This window comes from Podarcis filfolensis (assembly GCF_964270895.1).
Source record: "Podarcis filfolensis genome assembly, chromosome: 4".
Classification (NCBI taxonomy): Eukaryota; Metazoa; Chordata; class Lepidosauria; order Squamata; family Lacertidae; genus Podarcis; species Podarcis filfolensis.
In genome coordinates, this window is record NC_139607.1 from 41,032,543 (window position 1) to 41,052,813 (window position 20,271).

General features: G+C 40.7%; 2 protein-coding genes and 1 long non-coding RNA gene across 24 annotated transcripts in view; 1 reads left to right on the forward strand and 2 right to left on the reverse strand.

Moving 5' to 3' along the window:
* Positions 1-6,027, reverse strand: part of BCLAF3 (BCLAF1 and THRAP3 family member 3) — a 30,981-nt gene extending 24,954 nt beyond the window's left edge. For 2 of the 12 annotated variants that reach the window (XM_083612303.1, XM_083612307.1), the window contains exon 1: positions 5,751-6,027. The gene's annotated coding sequence lies outside the window, so the exon portion shown is untranslated. Of the gene's footprint in view, positions 1-4,048; positions 4,174-4,229 lie in introns of all 12 variants that reach the window. The other 10 variants (XM_083612304.1, XM_083612309.1, XM_083612311.1 and 7 more) reach the window with 9 other exon arrangements.
* Positions 6,028-6,140: 113 nt separating this feature from the next.
* LOC310762051 lies at positions 6,141-13,569 on the forward strand. Its single transcript, XR_014547832.1, has 2 exons — positions 6,141-6,423; positions 13,313-13,569. It is a non-coding gene; the product is annotated as an uncharacterized lncRNA (long non-coding RNA).
* MAP7D2 (MAP7 domain containing 2) overlaps positions 8,562-20,271 on the reverse strand; it is a 47,981-nt gene continuing 36,271 nt past the window's right edge. For 10 of the 11 annotated variants that reach the window (XM_083612284.1, XM_083612278.1, XM_083612281.1 and 7 more), the window contains 9 exons: positions 18,549-18,793; positions 16,809-16,935; positions 16,284-16,488; positions 15,205-15,309; positions 14,365-14,418; positions 13,086-13,164; positions 11,858-12,044; positions 11,001-11,276; positions 8,562-10,164 (listed from right to left, as the gene is read on the reverse strand). In XM_083612284.1, the coding sequence (XP_083468410.1) occupies positions 11,027-11,276; positions 11,858-12,044; positions 13,086-13,164; positions 14,365-14,418; positions 15,205-15,309; positions 16,284-16,488; positions 16,809-16,935; positions 18,549-18,793 (1,252 nt within the window). In that variant the 3' untranslated portion in view covers positions 8,562-10,164; positions 11,001-11,026. Of the gene's footprint in view, positions 10,165-11,000; positions 11,277-11,444; positions 11,528-11,857; positions 12,045-13,085; positions 13,165-14,364; positions 14,419-15,204; positions 15,310-16,283; positions 16,489-16,808; positions 16,936-18,548; positions 18,794-20,271 lie in introns of those variants that run through there. The other variant, XR_014547764.1, reaches the window with a different exon arrangement.

Here is a 20,271-nt window from a genome sequence, read left to right on the forward strand (position 1 = left end):
ACACTGAGAATCATGGCAGTGTAGGACACTGTCATCACATGGAAAGTTTCACCTTTTTCAGGTTACCTCAGGTAAAACCCCCAAACCGTTACTATTCAAAACTTTACATGGGCTTCATCAATTGCCCTATTTTATCCTTTTCACTGCAATTTATGAAACAGTCAAAGGCTTACACACTGACATAAGTCTAAAAATTCTGTGGGTAGAATTCACCTAACAAACGCCACCAGTACAAACCCCTGTTTAAGGGCTTTCACTTGCACAGCAGGGTTTCCACCCTGCTCCCCCTATGAAATTAGGGGAGAAATCAAAACTAGCTTGGCTGTAGATACTCAGGGATTTTTAAAACATTTTTTTATACTGGAAAACTGTGGCCGCCACCTTGACAACAGCTAAAATTCTTCTGCATCCATGGGTATTGCTGCTTCTGCTTCAGTTAATTTAGCATACTGCAGAGGGAACGTTGCATAACCTAGCACAATAAACACCAGTGTTACACACAAACCAAGGAAGGCTAGCTTTTTCCAAGAATGCATTAAAGTACTCCAAAATGGACTACAATGCTAGAATCCAAAGATCTGGCAGCTGCAAATGCATATGGATAGAATTAGGCACTGGTGCTTCCAGAATAAAAGTCATGATTAAAGGAAAACACTACTGTTTGGCCTGAAGCCCTCCACAAAAGTATATATGCTAGATGCGAGAAACCCAGAGGCTTTGGCTTGATGATCAACTTCTCATCCGTCTCTCCTCACTATGAGAGATTTTAGGTGAGCAGGTTAATGGAGTGCATGGTACAGTAGTTTAGTTGGTAACCACACAGGAACAAGGAAGAAAGGAAATTGGCAACAGTATGTTGCAAATGTACTCAAGGCCTCCTGGAGCTACTATGAGCCAAGTGATGGTAGCATGAACAACATACTTTAATTTTTTTAGCAGTATCAATTTTCTTGGAGTCTGTATAAGAAATCCCTTGCATATTGTGTCAAGGTTTTTGTTAATGCAATAAGAACCAGAACGCTAAGCTGTAAAGCTGCTGTAAAACGACATTTGATGGAAACAGGGGCTGGGGAAACCCAGCCAGATGTCCGGGGTATAAATAATAAATTATTATTATAAATTATTATTAATTCTAAATGATCCCTGAGTCAGATGGATGTTGGTGCCATTCCTGCTGAAACTGTTATAAAAAGGAGAAAGGGGTCTGTGATTATGTTCTACAAATAACAGTTACGCAGAATTGTTTTTTTGCATTTTTAACTGTACTATTAAGGTTTTTCCTCATGTTATGCGTAATTCCTTTCTGTTTCTAATATTTACTGAAGATACAGTGGTACCTTAGTACTCAAACGGCTTGGCTCCTGAACAAATCAGCTCCCGAACGCCGCAAACCCGGAAGTAAGTGTTCCAGTTTGCGAATGTTTTTTGGAAGCCAAACGTCCGACATGGCTTCCACTTGAGTGCAGAAAGCTCCTGCAGTCAACTGGAAGCTGCACCTTGGTTTTTGAATGGTTTCGGGAGTCAAACAGACTCCTGGAACGGATTAAGTTCGAGAACCAAGGTACTACTGTAGTCCTATCTCACAATACTTAAAATGTTTACATTGTGTACTATGGTATTCATGCAGTAGGTGCAAGAAAGCAGAACATAATATTGTACAACTTGAGATGTTCTCTTCAACATACAACACTTTAACTACTCCTTTAACTACTTTGCATTATGCATGTTTGAGCACATATCAGCTTTGAAAAAGAAGTCTGTAAGTTACCAGCCCTTGTGTTGACACACACTCTTGTTAGTCATTTGTAGAAGATCTGAGGTTTGAAAGAAAAATAATAATCAGCTCTTCCAGTTTAGGAAAGGTTCATTATATAGTGGCCTGGAGGTGATACTTGCCATAAGAAGCCAGGCAACAAGCTATATATCTCACACAAATTTGCCTGCATACCTAAGGTCTTCAAAGAAAGTTTACATAATGTAGTTCCTCCCTCCATCATTTTTATAGAAAGAACAGTGCCTGAAACAAGATATTTATCCAAGAGTTTAAAGTTCTTTCTTATAAAACTTGCTGCCACAACAAGCACAGTTCAATTTTGCCACAAGATTATTAAGATTTGTATTAGATGGTTTTGAATGATTTTTTCCACAGCCCTGCCCTAGGGCAGTGGAAACCAGGATGTCAGTCTAAACAGACTACTACATCTGGAGAATGCATTTAGCTTTGAAAAACAATCTGGTAGAAAGTGAAAATTGCCTTGTGACCATACTTCTATGGCTGAAATTTAATATTTATTCATTTAAAAATATCTGCACTCAATTTAAGTATCTAAATTGATAATTTAATGATGACAATAAGTTCACAGTGGAGACCCTAAGACAGCTGATGACACCTTGTACATCTCCTCCTGGCAACTCTGCAGCCAAGCTGGTGCCCGTGCCAAACATATTGCCCTGCTTTCCTTTAGACCACATCAGCAAGGCTGAGAAGGAGGTATTGTCTTCTGGGTGAGCCAGGACCTCCATACACCCTGCCCAGACATGCACCCCGGGGCGGTTTTTTCAGTGCTGCTAACACAGTGGTTTGGCTTCACCCTGGAGCTGGAATCACTCTTGAGATGGATGCCAACAGCAAGCTGACAAATCAACTATAAAGAAACTTCAAAAAAGAACACAACAGCATATGCTTATGCCAAACAAACTGATGCCAATTCTATTAGAGGTGACAAAAAAAATCAAAGTCACAAATTGATTAGTTTTTTCACTGCTATGGATGCTTTGAAAATCATATTCCAAATGCCAAACTCACAATCAAACACATTTAACTACCTTCAGACAAAACCTTGTTTTCAAGCAATTGGTTTTGCTTAAGTGTCCTTGCATGCTTGCAGAAAGAGCAAAATAGAAATTCATGAAATTTCAGAGTTATGCCTTCCTCTTGTCTTTCAGCAAATATAATTGTGTGGTGCAAAGATTTGTGGGAACCATGACTAGAGGTTTTAGATTATACTCCTATGTATTAGAAAAACTCTAGTTTCTTTGCAAGCCAGTATGTTTCAACATGAACACTTTTGTTTAGGCAATATATATTATATGATGAAATTGGAAATTTGATTTAAATCTTTTGGGCAATCTTCAATGTTTGTCACACTCCAAGAGTACATCCACTGAAATAAACAGATTACAAGTCAATCAATTTCAGTGAGTCTATTCGAAGTATGATTAACGTGGTCTCCAACCAAACACAGCTCCATCTACTCTGAAGCAAAGAGAATGCAAAAGAAGAGTGAGACTAGTCACTTAAGCTTATGGAAAAAGGAGGTGCGTACAATGTATGCAGAGGTGAAAGAAAAATAGCAATTTATTCTATAACCCAAACTGTTAAAATAGAAACTTTCAAAATTGTAGTACCCAAGAACAACTGACAATGAGTTCCATTTTATAATTTTTGGGCATATAAATAAAAACCTAGGGAAGAGCAGATGTGCACAACCACCCTAAGGCAACTAAACAAAAATGAATTTGTAATTATACACTTAGTGTAAGAAGGAGATGTACTATATTATTATTTATAACTAACTGAATTCACATAAGACTCTGCTGAGCAAGTCTAAGATCTAAAGAAAATTAACTTGCCAATAGTACACAGCCCTACAGACAAGCTAAAAAGTTTAGCACTTTGCTGAGTGATACCCAACAATTCCAGGCAGTGTCAACCACTCCTCTCTTCACCCCATGAAAAATCACAGCGCCCAACGAACCCAATGAAATGGAAAGCAAAACTTCAGACATTTATAAAAAAGTTATTCTCTCATGTACAAATACAAAGATAAGAGCAACCCACTGGATCTGACCAAAGGTCTGTCTAGTCCAGTATCCTATTCCCACAGTGGGAAGTCAGATGTGTCTGGGTACTCCACAAGCAAGGCAACAACCCACACCCATAGTTGCTACCTAGGCAAGGGATAGGAAAAGCGGTAATGAAAGCAGTTCCCACTTGTTATCTTCTCAACATATGTTTCTGTCTGTCTTTATCACTTCTCCCAAGTACCAGTTTATCTGAAGCATCAATAGGAGATGGCTATAGCCTTCATGTATGTTTGCAGGCTTCTCAGACACATCTGGTTGGCCACTATTGTAACTCTGCTTCAGGTTTCTGGTATCCAAAGCGGTATTCTGGCAGATGGAAAAATAGAGAGTTCGATATACAAATACAAAATTACATATCTCACCATATTGTAGTTAAACAGGTTTCTCTTATGAAAGTTGCACCACAAATGCAGGAAATCAAACATCTGATGTCCTCCATAACAGTCCAAGCTGGTTCCTTGCTTTTGTATCAGCCTATATATTTCAGATCACTTAGGTGCTAGTATTAGAAACCAGCTAATTTTTTTAAGAAACCAGGTGATCGATCAGCTGTTATTTTTTACAGCCTTAACCTAGCAGATATTAATCCCTCTTTTTGTGCTCCAAGTCATGGTGGTTAAAGATTCTTACATGCTTACATGTGAATTTATTTTATTAACATTTGTATACTACTGCCCTTCATCCAATGATCTCAAGGCAGTTCATTGCATAAAAGTGCAAGATAAAAGCACAAAATATGTAATAAAAACAACAAACCAAACCAATAACACCTCCCCACATTTAAAACACTATGGTATGTTAGTCAGCCAAAGGCCTTGTTGAAGAGGAATGCTTTTGCTTGGCACCTAAAGATGTATAATGAAAGTGCCAGCCAAACCTCCCTTGGGAGAGTATTCCACAAATGGGGAGCCAGCGCAGAAAAGGCCCTGTTGTCACCCTATGGACCTCTTGTGGAGGAGGCACCCAAAAAAGAGATTAAATCCACTGCAACAATTTTGAGGACAGTGCTACAGAATGGCAACGATTCTGATTTAATATGTTATAAAGAATACAGTTTTCCTTACAATTTGCCGCACTATTGCCAAACTATCACTCTCACAATTTGGACATCTAGGTAAGTTTTTTTTTTGGGGGGGGGAGGTTAAACCACAGGCTAATTTACTCTAATCAGCCTTTTATCTCATGCCACAGCAAAGAACTAAGACCCTATAAAGAACACCCTGAACCCACCGAATGACCGATATCGTGGCTCTCTACACTTTAAAAAACCGTTCGCGGTAGGTAAGCACGGACCAAGGAAAGGATGACCAGGGTGGGGGCAGCACCCCAACCCACCCCCAAAAACGAAACCGAAGTATCTCGTGTGTGTGTCAGTATAATAACTGCGGGCAGTTTTAAGCGTGGTAGAGAAGGCGGGATGTAGCTTCTCGGGACAGGGCGGCTAAACGGGACGGGGGGGGCAGGCGGGGGGGGGGAATTCGGCTCCAGACCCAGAAAAGGTGGAGGGGAAGGTGCAGCTCCCTTTCCCTCAACAGAGTCCCCTGGGGGGGACGGACACCCCCCGCCCGCCCTCGACCTTCCCACCTCAGCCCTGGGGGAGTCTCGGCCGCGACAGGCCCGGGAAGGAGGGGGCGGCGTCCCGAGACACTTGCCTCACCACACTTGCCTCTTCCAGGTCGCGGCGTCTCTCAGCCTCCTCGCCCGCTCGCCCAGCCACTGCAGCTGCCGCTTCTCCGCCAGGACCTGCCTCCGCCTCCGCCCTCCTTCCTCCTCGGAGCGCCCACCTCGAGGCTTCTCCCAGGCCCCGCGGCGGGAGGAGGAGGAGGAGAGAGAGAGAAACAGAGAGGAGGAAGCGCCCTTCTCCACCGGCCAGGCCTACCTACCTCGCCCACCCCGGCCCAGGCGTAAGGGCCGGGCCAAGTGCCCCGGAAGTAAAGGGGCGGGGAAGGAGCGAATGCCGACGCTTCCCTGGCGACCCTCGCGGGGCCCGGAGGAATCCCTCGCTGCTGCTCTCTTGCCCCGCCATGCGCGCGTCCTCCTTCCCGCTTCGTTAAAATAAAATATATCTATATATATATATATACACACACACACACATATACACACACACATACACACAGGAAGCAGTGCATTTCTTTCTTCCCTTAGTATTGTTTCTTCTGACTGCCTTTTGGGTGTGGGGGTCGGGACAGCCTTTGTAATTTTTTATTTTTTTTAATGCCTCGAAATTGTATTTACGCGGGAAGGCGGCCTAGAAATACTTGACTGTAAAACAGACATAAACATAAAAAGGGCGTTAAACTCCACATGGCGCACTACTGAGGCTGACTGTAGGTTAATCGCAGGTGTGTGGAGGTAGGCTGTTTTTCCCCAAACCTGGGTCTTCCCCCCCCCAGCTGTTTTTTGGACTACAGCTCCCATCATCCCTAGCTAGCAGGAACAGTGACCAGGGATGATGGGAATTGTAATCCAAAGAACAGCTGGAGAACCAAGTTGGGGAAACGCTGCCTGGCTACTCTGGCGAGAGAAAATGCGCTTTTTATGCATGCCAAAAAGGTACTCCAGTCACATAGCCCAAGGCAGGCTTGGGCGTTCAGATTCTGCTCCACAGCTGAGCCTTGACTGATGAAGCAGCCCTTCCCTTGCTTAGCAGGGATCTCCCATTCTCATCCTTGCTTAATTTTGGGAGCAAAAATAAAGTACTCTTTCCTAGCTGTATCGATAAGGAGACTTGGAGAACTAAACATGTTCTGAGACATTTCCCTTTAGCAACATCAAAGGGTACTGGCCTACTATGGATTTCAGAACTTTCACTGTATTTATCTTTTTAAAAATAATATTAGAGTTTAATGCTATGCATACTTGCATGGGAATGAATCCCACAAAACTCAATAGGACTTTTATCCAAAAAACATTGAACTGTAATTTCAATTAGTTTCCCTAAAATTGTTCACATGGGAATAATAAATCTCTTTCCCTAATGTACAAATGGGACTGCAAAATCAATGTATTATCTATAACCTATATATCCAATAGCTAGCATATGGGCTGGGAACTACAAATTCACAAGTGTTCAACTACTTAGGAATTGGAACAAGTCATAAGATAGATACAGGAAAAGTATAGTAGTTAAACTTGGAAAATATCTGGGCACAGTGCAAAGGTATTGCATAGGAACACAGAAAGCAGCTTTATACTGAATCTACATAGCTCAGCCCCACCACACTGAGTGGTAGCAACCTGAAACATGGTTTCAGATGGGACATTTCCAGCCCACTTGGAGGTGCTGGGAATTGAATATAGGACATTCTACATACCAAACAAGTGCTCTAAGGTTTCACCTACACAAGATAATGCAATTTATGTCCACAATGCTGTTCCAAATTAAGTTTTTCTCTTTCCTTTAATAGGCTAATCTCTGAGCTAATTCTCATGTATTTACTTTTCTTGTTCACGGCCTTTGGGATTTGTATGTTTAGATTTTTGTTTTTTGTGGCTAAGTAACTTAAAAATATTACATGTGTGTCATGCAACTCATATACACAGTTGGCACAACATCCTGAATTATGAGACCCAGGGAGCAAACACAACAAAGACTTGTGGCACCTTAAAGATTAGCAAATTAGATGTGGCATAAGTCTTCATGGGCTGGAGCCCACTTCATTACATGTAGTAAGTGTGGTAGTTATATATCCTCTGAATGCAAAATGGAAGGCGTATTAAGGAATGCAGTTAATGGGTTAATTCCACTAGCGAGGAAGGAGCTGACTTACTCCTGAGATGCACCTTGTTGAATCTCATGACTTACTTATCAGTGTTGGTTTGGGGTCAGTTGTTATCAGAAAAGGGTGGGTCGCTGCAGAACTGTGGAGTTACCTAAACACTTTGAGAAGAACTTGTCTCAGAAGACTTGGGAGAATTGCCAGACTTCAGGACTCCAAAATCTAAGCTGTTGCACAACTGTGTGCATCAGAACTCATACCTATTGATAGCTTTATCCTTCATTAATGTGTCTGTAGAGTAAGTAATAGAACCCTGCCTGGAACCCTGGAAAGCTACTACAAGTTAGTGTGTAGACAATATGGACTGAAATAAATGGGCCAATACTGTGGTCTGACCGAGCATAATGTAGCTTCAGAAGGTCCAAGGCTGTTGTGCAAGATCAGAATCACCACATGCACCCTGTCGTGTCTCTATAAAACTTTTTTAAGGGAGCAAAAAGTTATCCAATAATGAAACTGTCTGAACAATAGAGGGTTTTTTTATAAAAATGCATGAATCACAGCAGGCCTTATCTTAGGATTCCTCCTTGTGTGTAAGTTTGAGAAATACCTTTCTAAAAAATGATGTCTGCTGCCACAAGCAATTTTTGTAACTTTCTGAATTAAAAATAATTTGTGTTTTTAAAAATCTGCTATAGACTCGGACAATGTAGTCTATTTAAGAATCAATTGTGCTTGCATTTGGCTTTCATATGTTAAGTTGCTTTTGATTTATAGAAGCTATCAATTTTTCTTGTAGTAAACCTTGAGTTCTTGGTATTTCATGTAAAAGAGTTTTATGTCAAACCTTTTCCCTTCCATCTTTGGGGAAACTGTTTAAGTGTTTCAACACCTGAATACAAATACATTTTACCTGCAGAAAATGCTGTGTCATTAATCTGTCATAACTAAATACATCAACCACCACCACAATATGATTAAGTTCTTTATTGTTTATGAGGAAAACTGCAGAATTAACTTGGAAGAACACCATACCATGCTACCACATACTGCACAGTCACCAAGGAAGTATTTTTTGCTGAATGACATCAACATAAATATTGTAAGCATTTGGGTATATTATCACATAGCTTCAATAACTACTTAAATTTCTCAATACGTGCCCATTTTTAGAGTCACGAGAACAAAGCTACATTACATTTCAACACCCCCAACATATAAAAGTTTCCCATTTCTTTAGCTCCAACAGAATTGTCTTTTTTGTTGTTGTAAAGAATGGGACAGAGTTGTCCTCTAGGCAGCATAGAATACAGCATAAAAGGTAAGAAGAGTTCACCAAAAGTTGAAATTCCTTGTGCACAATCCAGGCTAAACTAAACACTCTTAAGGTTGATCGATTTCAAATTCAAGAGAAATTTAAGTGCTTGACTTGCCCTTTGGAATTAACGGATCTCAAAATGCTTAACTAGGCTGAATTATGCCCTTCATACATTATACAGAACATCTATGCATTCTCAACAAGAGCTTTCTTCATATACAATTGCAGAGTGAGAGAGGCTGATAAGACTATAGTGTTGCAGGAGTACGACTTTCAGCACTTGTGGTTATGTACCTTATAATATCTTGTTGCCCACGTATATATACTGTTTGCTGTTGATTATATGAAGCTGAGTTGTTGGATATTAGAGAATCCCATGAATGAAAACCACCTGGTATTGATAACAGACACTGAATCTTGAACATTAACATATCATCATCCTGGACCCCATGATACAGTTACTTCTACAATAATATAATACATGTAATGATAAAACTTTCCCCCACAGACAGTTAAAATTAAATACAGTGTGATAAGCTTTTGCTAATTCCATTTTAGCACTATATTAGTGGTAGCTCCAATTCAGTGCCAACTCAGTTACCGACAGATCAGAAAGTACTACAAATAAAGTTGTTATGTGCCATATTTTAATGAGTGGTAATTCAAATGTTCCACTGTCTGCAAGAAAATCTATTGGATTCCAGCAGTTGCATATTTTTTCCAAGCCTTCTCAGTTATTGATTTGCAATAAGACACCTATAATAAATGGCATTTAAAAAATGACTTTTTCCCAAGAGGGAAAAAAAACACAAACAAACTGAAAGGCAAACACAGGAACAGCCATTTCATTTTAATGTGCATTTTTACGTACACACACACACACAATCCTGATAGCTCAATGACAAAATTAAAAGAATGGTTTTAAAATAAATTTTACTGACTCACTTGGGAGCCCACTGATAATATATTTATTTATATATATATATACGTATATGTTTAATAACCATGTTTTCTTAGCAGCTAAAAGCTCAATTATAAAAAAGCTCCCACAAATATTCCCTGAAACCACTCAAACTGAAGTTTCCACTCCTGACCAAAATGACTACTTGCTCATCAATGCACATGGGAAGACAGTAAATTCAGTGCAGAGGAACATGATATCCAATGTTGAGGACTGCAGCAGCTTCTTAAAATGACGAGCTCTTGTTTGACCAACAGCAGCGTTGGAAGTGTCTATATTCTCCCAAATAACGCCATCTGTCAATCAGAAAAACAGACTGAGTTAGTTTACGTAAATCCAATGTTTTATTTGCAGATTATGTTAAATTGTTCAGATTTTCAGATTATTATACTGCATTTATTGTTCTGATCTTCACTTTCAACCTCTCAAGGCTTAAATGCATAACATTGTGCCAATCTTCAAGAAAGGAGACCCCTCAGACCCTCATAATTATAGACCCATTAGCCTTCTGGATGTGGCCTCCAAATTATACTCATGCTATCTACTAAACAAAATTCAGGAATGGGACAGTAAACAATCCATCATCCAACACCCAACAGCTCTGAGCACATTAGATGGTTTTAAACACACACACATGACAAAAAACCATTGCCCTTTTCCAAAGTACTGTTCACATGTTCAGGGAACCCATGAATGAGGCTGTCCTGTCTAGCAACGCTCTTGACATCTCCCTCTGGCCACAGCCCATGATACCAATGTGTTCGGCAGAACAAATAAAAGGGACACTGTGCATATAAGAGAAGGGTTTCCCAAACTTTGGTCTCCAGCAGTTTTTGGACTACAGTTCCTATCATCCCTGACTACTGGTCCTGATAGCTAGGGATGGTGGGAGTTGTAGTCCAAAAACAGCTGGACAGCCAAGTATGGGAAACCCTGATATAGAGGGACAGGCAAGTATTATCCAATTCAGCCCTGCTCCCCACTCACATGCTCACTAAAAGCACAAACAATACTTCTGAAGAGGGCTCATGAGTCCTGGTTTTCTTTTCAGTTGTGTGACAGTCAGAAGGCAACACAAACACTGCTTGCAACAGGTGGCTAAACAATTATACTTATTATAAGAATATAGTACCTTATTGCTAAGTAGTAGTGTGTTTGTCAACACAAGGTGTTGAGAGTTGTTTCCTGTCCTGGACTATTAAATCCATCAATCAAGTTTTTGTTACAATCATCTATGCTGACACTTTCACTTGATAATTTTGGGTAAGTGGCCTGGCCAGTAAAATCTAGTAGATCCTGAAGAGCCTTCCCATTATTTGAGCCATTTTGGTCCAAAGAAACACCAGGCATAATTTCATTCAATGGTGAAAACTCAGGAATAGATATAAGCTCTTCTTTTGAAGCAGGACTGTTTAAAAAAAAAGAGAGTGAAAACCAGGTTACTAACATGTATGTTGCATGAAATTCATGACAATGAAAATCTCAGATGATAAAAGAGTGATTTCAGCTCATCTATTTTACAGTAGGCAGATAATGAATGGCAGATAACTCAAGGTTGCAACCCTAGACAACTTACCTTGAAGAAAGCACTATTTGACACAGTAGGAATTGCTTCTGAGTAAACATGCATAGGATCAGGCTGCAGAATGCATTTTGCTCCTTTGTACACCATAGTTAAGAGCATCAAATATTGGTTCACAGATGCCCGTGGAAGGGAAGGAATGACAAAAGAATTGGAAGAAACATAGAACACAGCATGTTTCATTAAAGGATAAATGAAACTTTCAAATTATTAGGGCCAGGATACAAATTACTTTAGGTATTTATTTGTGCAAATTCAGCAAGATTTAAAATAATAGTATTTTTTTGAGAAGCATATCCCTGAACCATATCATACAAAAACACAAATCTAAAGCAGCAGCAGGCACATGTAACAAATTGTGTGTTTCTTTGGATCCTGACTAAGATTATTTTTAAATGGTTATGTACCTCACATCCATAGACTGAACTTCATCTGTTGAATCATCAATGCTATTTGATTTCCCATCCATTGGGTTCAGCTGAATAAGGCCCATAAGTGGCTTAAGTCCATTAGAAAATACATCATGAGGGAAAGAGTCAGACACGGCACATCCCAGGCCTTTATCATCTTTGCAGCTTGTTAGTCCATTCATTTCTATGAAAAGGATGTCATGAGGAAATGTGATTGTAAAAGCAACAAGACAAGAAGTCATTGGTGAAAGCGAGCCACATATTTATTCCTACCCTTAATGCAGGATTTGTTCTCTAGGAAATGCAATTAAATATCATTGCCTGAAAGATGAAAATATGTAAGCTTGATGTTTCACATGGGAAGCCTGAGATGTTGCAATTCAGTATGTGAGAGCCCTGAAGGTTCTCCACCAATAGGCAGGGGAAGAGGAAATCACATTTAGTAAAGGTGGCAGCCAGCTGCTCTCCTCATTATTGGGTTATAGACAACTAAGATACTCAGAGTAAACCCACTGAAATTAATGGAATTAAGTCCAATAATTCCAATGGGTCTACTCTAGGTACAACTTTGCTGGCTATCTGCCATGTCTAGCAGCTTATTTTCCCATTTCCCACCCCCCCTTTCAACAGGGGAATTTGTAGAAAAATAGTCACTAAGAATAAAAGTGGGGGAAACAATTAGTGGTTGGAAAAGGATAGAGAGCAGTTGTGTATTATTTCTATCCCCTGTGTTGTTGTCTTTTTGGGCTGCGCATGTGATAAAGTGGAGCCATACTAGAGTGAAGGCATTCTTTTCTATTCCACCCCACATCAGTTTCAGCCTATTGGTTAGCTTTTCTAGTAAGGCTGTCTCCCATACCACTTGATACCAGTGTTCCATGTTTATTCCTGACAAGTCCCTCTAGTGTCTGGGTATGATGTTTATGGCTACTGAGAGTGGGTGGGTTATGAGCTCTTTACAGTGTGAGTGGCATGCCCACTCAAGCTAACTTTATGAGGTTTAATATTAAGAAGAAGTAAAACAATGTAAATAGCAAAACTAGCAAACACACATGAGAAGCAGGCCAAAATGACTACGTGTCTGCCAGAACTATGGGCAGGCCAAACGCTTGAACTTTCAGGAAGTATTGCCAAAAATAGGAACAATCTAGCAGGTTTCACTGAAGCATGGATTTTGGAAGGCAATCAATACATAATTTAATACCAATACAGTGTTGTTTTTTACCTGCTTGATTGATAGCAGGTGGCTTTGGCTGTTTGTCCAGATTTAAAGATGATGGCACATCCAGCTGAATGTCTTCCTTCTGCATCAAACATGTAAAATTCACTGACTGCAGACCTTTCCAGAGGCGCAGCTGAACATTTATATCTTACCAGCTATACTTTGCTCAAAATGTTTTATACATACCCCCACACAGCTTGTAACAAAACATTCTTAATCTCTTATTGTAGCATTCTCTATAAACATGACGGAAGCAGACAAAGGGAAAACAATGGCTGCAGAAGGAGATGGGTGAGAACTTCCAGCAAGATCCTTATATCATGTCTGTATTATCTGCTCCAGGGTGGGAAAGGTAAGCAGTCTCTAAGCCCTTGTACCAACACTAGTTCCCTGGGAACCTTAGATCTTTACTATGGGCACTGCAGGTTGGTATCTATGCAGATCAGAGATGCCCTGCCCACCGGCCAGATTCTCTGACAATTTTTTTTTTAAGCAAAGCTCAATCAAGGTGCTCTGTGGGAAGGTAACAAGGGTTTAAAATAGCTAAAGCCCCTGTTTTTTCTCTCTCATGTCGCTTGGACTAATAACTGCAGAAGCAACAGCCATTTGATCCAGGTAGTTCCTCCCTTCACCAATCAGGCTTGCGAGGATAACAAGCAAAATGTAGCCCAGCCAGCTCTTCAGTTATTTGCACAGTAGTACTAATTGCTTTGGTCTTTGACCATTACTCTTGAAGAGCCTATCATTTAACCAAGTATGTAGAATAAAGTAGGAGCGGTAAGCGATTAAGAGTCAAACTACATGTTACGTCCAGTTATGCGTTTCTTCCTGCCCTGTTTTGTTTGTGTTACTGAAAAGTAGTCACAAGTGGCTGCAGCTGAGAAAAAGCAGAACGGGAGGGAGGAGGGGACAGCTCAAATACTTCTGTTCCTGCCCTCTCTAAGTTGCTTTCCTCCATGTAGCAGGGGAGGGAAATGCTGTGTGAACTGTGTACTTTGGAACTAAGACAGAAGGCACAATGCACGTGCTTTCATCTCTCCCCCTTAGAGGCATTAAGAAAGGTAGTATTTGCCATTATGTTGCCCCATGTTTGCACATATTTGGTTTCTTCTGCTGTTTATATGAGAGAGAAACAATTGTGACCCTTCTAAGAGGGCCCAAAGTGGCCACTTATATTACAAATGAAGATTAATCTTCAGATTTCTGGGGCAATGGCATTTATTGTATGTTGAACTACATAATTCTACACTTCCAAGGAAAGGAAGGAAATTCTGTTCCACACCTTGATTTCTGGTGTTTCGCTTTTTCTTGTCCTTTTCATTATTTCATCTATTCTCTGAAAAGAAAAAGAAAATGATTATGTTTTTTATTATTCTTTGCCTTCCAAAACTGAAAGTGCTAAGCTAACTGAGATTGCATCAATATATAGCACAGAAGAAATATCTCCCCATTCTACAGACATGTGAGGCTCGAATAAGGTAATAAATCTTGGGCTGGCCACATAAGGCAATGTCACCAAGTCATATTTCTGAATCACTGCTGTTAGAATCTTCCAATATGGTTCTCTTTAATATGGTTCATCTATGTAGTGAAAATGCAATGGCAAGTCACCAGTGCAAACAATTTCATACCATCTGATTAAAGACAATTGCCAAACATGTAACAGAGTAAATATCTTTTAACTCTGCTTTTGTTAGAGTAGCCTTTCCCAACCAACTTTGGGTCCCCAGATGGTGTTGGACTACAATTCCCATCATCCCTAGCTAGCAAGCCAGTGGTTAGAGATGAGGGGAGTTGTAGTCCAGCAACATACGGGGACCCAAGTTGGAAAAGGATGTGTTTGAGACTGTGTAGGATTATTACAGCCCTACTAACCATGATCCTATACAGAAAGGTTGCAACTGGTAGGCAGATCCCATGCATACCAATTGGCTGCTCCCAAATCTGAAGAGGATCATAATTTTGAACAGAATAATGAACAATTACATTTGACATTAGGAGCTCAACTACATCATCAAGCTTTTCTCTTGTCTAGGATACCTTTAATTTAGAGATGCATTTGATAAACTTGTGAGGACAAAAGTAACAATGCTGTCACCCATGATATGGACAAATTCTCTACCTTCTTTCGCTCCAGTCTTTCTTGCTCTATCTGCTGCATGATTTGTTCCCTTTCCAGACGCAGATGCTCAGCCGCCTCCCGGGCCTTCGCTTCTGCTGCTTCTTTCTAATTAAACACACATAAGCCACCAAAAAATAAACCACCTTATTCATTCCATCACAGACAACTTTCCAGACTCCAGAAAATGTGAGTGGACAGTATTTCCCTAAAATATAGCACCAAAGCTTTCTGCTAGGGTTTTGTGTCTGTGCGAGATATTTTTTCCTGAATGGTTGTGGTTCCACTCATCTTCCCATGTGGGTCTGCTGGACTGTAGTGGACGTAGACTAGCTAGTGCCACCAGTTCCCAGAAAGGTATAAGAACACAGGGAGCTGCCTTCTAGCAATTTAGAGCGCTAGTCGAATTACTTCAGTATTGTCTATACAGACCTAGAGGTGGCTGAGATCGAATCTGGGAAATTTGACATGCAAAGCACATGCTCAACTACTGAGCTATGACAATTCCCAGGTGGCCCTGCAAACCCACCTGGAAAAGGGATTTAAATATGCTCTAAGCAGTACAAAGCCTATCCATACTGATGGAATTGTAGTTAAAAGTCAAAGAGCTAACAGATCTAAGTCAGGACATATAGTTAGCATTTAGCATGTATGTCATTTTAAAGGGCAGTAACTATAGGCACCTGAGGTTTAACACTTTCTACATAATGTGTGACATGCTTAATAATGCTGAACTTAGATCAATGGCAGAGGACATGTCTTGCATACAGATGTCTGCATTTTAAACCCCAAAGTATTGAAATGATAATGGATCACGGGAGATGGATAATGGAAAGATCTGTACATGAGACTTCCAGGAAACCAAGAGCGGTTTAGAGATATGCCAGTGGTCTGACTCTGAATAAAAAGTAACAATGTATGTTCATCTATGATAAACCTACAGAAGCATTACGTACTGCATTTCTGCTTTTTACAAAACATAATTATTATTCTGAAATATTAGGCTCTATTTTGAAAAGGGCTGCATAGTCAAAACACTTCTTAAATAGTACGTATGGTCTTATACCTCCAAAAGGCCATACCTGCATCTCAATCATAGCTTGCAATTCCTTTTCTTGTTTTTCCCTTAGCAGGATTTCTTCTTCCGCTCTCCTCCTAGCTTCCTCCTCCGCTGCTTTCCTAGCTTCTTCCTCTTCACGCCTTCTTTCCTCCTCTCTCTTGCGAGCCTCTTCCTCCCGGCGAATCCTCTCTTCCTCTTCCTTTCTTTTCAGCTCTTCTCTCTCTAGCCTGCAAAGCCACAGAAATACTTGTTTTAGGACTGGCAGAGGGAGCTATACCTTGCATAACACTTACATAATGCACATAACTGTGTACTTTTCTCATGTTTCCTTGGAAAATGGGAGATGTGCCCTAAGTTTTGGGGGATCCAGTTCTGGGGAATCATGGTTATGGACTCACTATAGTTTAGTTAAGTTAACTAATTCATTCCATGTTAACTTCTCTCTGAAATTGAAACTAATTAAAAGGTCTCTTAACAGCAGCAATGAGAAGCTGTCCAAGTGTGTGCTGTTATTAATGGAGAAGTGGGGATGGGGCAGGGAAAATACCTTTCACGTTCTTCTCTCTCCTGCTTTTCTTTTTCCTCTTGTTCTTTCTGGAGACGAGCTTGGCGCCTCTTCTCTGCTAAAATCCTTGTAGCTTCTTCGGCATCAGTAGTTCCTGCTGCAAGTTTCCCTAAACAGTTTGTTGTTCCGGTTAAAACATTATAGACTGCAGCCCAGGAAACACTGGGCAACCTAAACATTCAGTGGAATTTCACTTCACTTCATTTCTTTAAAGCATTACTAAACCGCTTCATATTCAGAAAAAAAAAACCTCAAAACAATCAGGAGACAATCAGGTCTTGTATCCACAGCAGTGATCTGAAGAGGAACGACTGCTGGGAGGAGTGTAGAAAGAAGAAACGCCATGGTGCAGCTGGAACAGCAGAACCAGATGCCTTCATCTGCCCCAGCTGTAACAGAACATGTCACTTCTATATTGGTCTCTACAGCCACAGCAGGTACTGTGACTTTCAAATGGTTTGACTTCACCCCTGAAGACGCACTCACTCATCCGCTGTCTCCCATTTTGATGGATTTGATGGACATAGTTAAGGTTGTACTAATAAGTGGCTCCAAATTAGTAAGCAGAGAAGAATATCTAGAAAGTATATCAAGGTAGTTGTATCAAAGTGAAATGAACAACAGCTCTTTCCCCCAGGAAACTACCTCAGTTAGTTGTATAAATTAATCCTTTGTTTCACTGTTTAAAAGATAACGTTCATATAGTATTTCTAATTGCACCTGCAATTCATGTTATCTTCAGTAAAGCAGGGCATGTTACTGTACTGAGAGAGGTTGACACCACAGCAAGAAAAAGTACAAGAAATATCCAGGAATCGATGTCAGGCTTCTCAATACGTTTTGCTTACCAATGGCCCAATAGTTTATTCTTGACATTATACCTACTACTAGACCTAACTGAATATTCTGAATATTAAGACTTCTAAAGATAAAGGCATTTATGACATCCTCTGGATCAGTGCCAAATTTCTTTTGCCACAAAGATGGAAATGATAGAACTACCGTTCTAGGCATATAGAACTAGGCGCACCTAGTTTTTTTGGGGGGAAATAAAGGGGAAAAAATTATTTCCCCCCCAGGCGCGAGGCCCGCCCGAGCTTCCCCCAACCCCAGCCCCCAAACAGGCAGCTTTCTGCAAGCCGTGGGAGCCCAGCGCTGGCTCCCGCTGCTTGCTGAGAGGTCCGCGAAGCCTGGACACGCTGAGCTCAGCGTGCACAGGCTTCAGCATGCAGGCAACTCTCTGCAAGCAGCGGGAGCGCTCCCGCTGCTTGCGGAGAGGTCCACGAAGCCTGGACGCACTGATCTCAGCGCGCGCAGCCTTCAGCATACAGGCAACTCTCCGCAAGCAGCGGGAGCGCTCCCACTGCTTGCGGAGAGGTCCGCGAAGCCTGGACACGCTGATCTCAGCACGCGCAGGCTTCAGCATGCAGGCAACTCTCCGCAAGCAGCGGGAGCGCTCCCGCTGCTTGCGGAGAGGTCCGCGAAGCCTGGAGAGTGAGAGGGGTCGGTGTGCACCGACCCCTCTCGCTCTCCAGGCTTCACCGAAAGCCTGCATTCGCCCCATAGGACGCACACACATTTCCCCTTCATTTTTGGAGGGGAAAAAGTACGTCCTATAGGGCGAAGAATACGGTACATATCTGATATATAAGGAGTTAAGAGGTATTACAGAAGAAGCAAAAACAAAACAAAAGCAAAAAGGCAAAAGCAAAAAAGGCACACCTTCACTGCTTTCGGTCTTTCCTACAGAAGGCAGAGATTTTTCAGCTAGATGTTGGCTTACAGCCTCTTCACCAGGTGATCCTTGGTTTTTCTGACCAGCAGTCTCCCTTTGCTGGTCTTTATGCTTTTCTGCCCTTTTCTTAGGCGTTTCTTGGTTGAGATTTGAAGTGGCACGGTGTTTCACAGGAGAAGCCGGATACTGTTTAGTAGTTTTGGGAGACTGTGGGTAAGTCTTCGTAAGTGTTCTAAAAATAAATTCAAATAAATAATTCAATACTGTATTACCAAGAGATCCCAGGAAGGACAGGTCAATTGTTAACTGATCTTAACCTTGGTTGATTTCTCCCACTTCCCCACTCTTTGCCCTTTTACATCAAATAAAACATTTTATTTTTATTTTATTTTAAAGCTGCAAACATAATAGAGTATGAGGATTAAGTTTGCAAACTGTCTGTTCTTAGGCAAAACAGGACTGTGACCAAAAACATTTGGAAGAAACAAATCATGTGCCAGCCAGCAAATTAGTCTTAAAAAAACAGGGAGAGAGAAATTGTGCCAACTGGGATTAACAGCAAATCCATTTCATACTTGTTCACACAAATTACACTGTCATGAGGCAATCTGGTAGGTTCACAAAACATGAAAATACTTGAAGCATTACTCCAGGGAGGAAATTGAGTCTATGACAAACATACCCTGGGCTTGTATCAATACACAAGTTTATCTCATCTTGTTTGTGTGAGAATATGCCCTAACAATTAAGCAAAGACACCACTGCACATTTTCTGTGGTCTATATTGAGTTCAGTATTTTGCAGGTCAATTCTATCCAGTGATGCAGACTGATCAATGAACTGTTGTGCTGCAGTATTACAATTTGTGCTTGTTTTGCTGTTGTTATCTGTCTGTTGAAAACTTCAGTAACAATAATTCAAAGAGGGAGACACTGTAGAATACATTTAAAGAACTTCTGAATTTATATTACCTGTTTTTGACTGGGAACACAGTTTGGTACATTTACTATTTTAAAGTAACCAGTATCTACTTTTAAGTGAGATTTTTTTATGGTTTTGTCCAGTCAGCTGATTCTATAGATTTTTGTAGACACCACCCTATTACTAAATATCTATACCACTTTCTGACTCAGCTCTAATTTCAGGCAGATAAACTTCTTTGTCCCTTTTGTCCTCTAGTCAGCATTTCTTGGTTTCCGATTAACCCTTTATTTTCTGTTTATGAACCTTTTGGCCATATATACATCTTTCCCTCCTTTTTACTTTTTTCTTTACTATGCTATTCGCTTTATCAAAGCGCTTCTTGCAGGAAGTAACATAATAGCTTGTTCACCTTGCTTATGTATGAGCTATTTCTCTCTCTTTCTTTTCCAAACAAAATTGCCTTGGAAAATAACCTTTACAAATTTTGTGAGGATCTAAAGGACTGCACTGCCAGTTCAATGTATCCAGCAGGAATGTTAGTCAGTCTGCTGTTCAACAGCAGCGGCAGCAGCAACACTCTCGTGCAATGCTCTATTGCCAGTTAGTTTTGATAGGCACTTTTGAGAGGATATCCAAGCAAGCTCTGCCTATATGCCCTCAGTGGCAACATTCCAGCTGTTGGCCACTTTAAACCCTTACATGACTACCCTCTAACTGGTTCCACATCCATAGAATTGGCTATTCCTTACTTCTGCTGCTATTATGCTCTTCCCCTCCATCTGATGT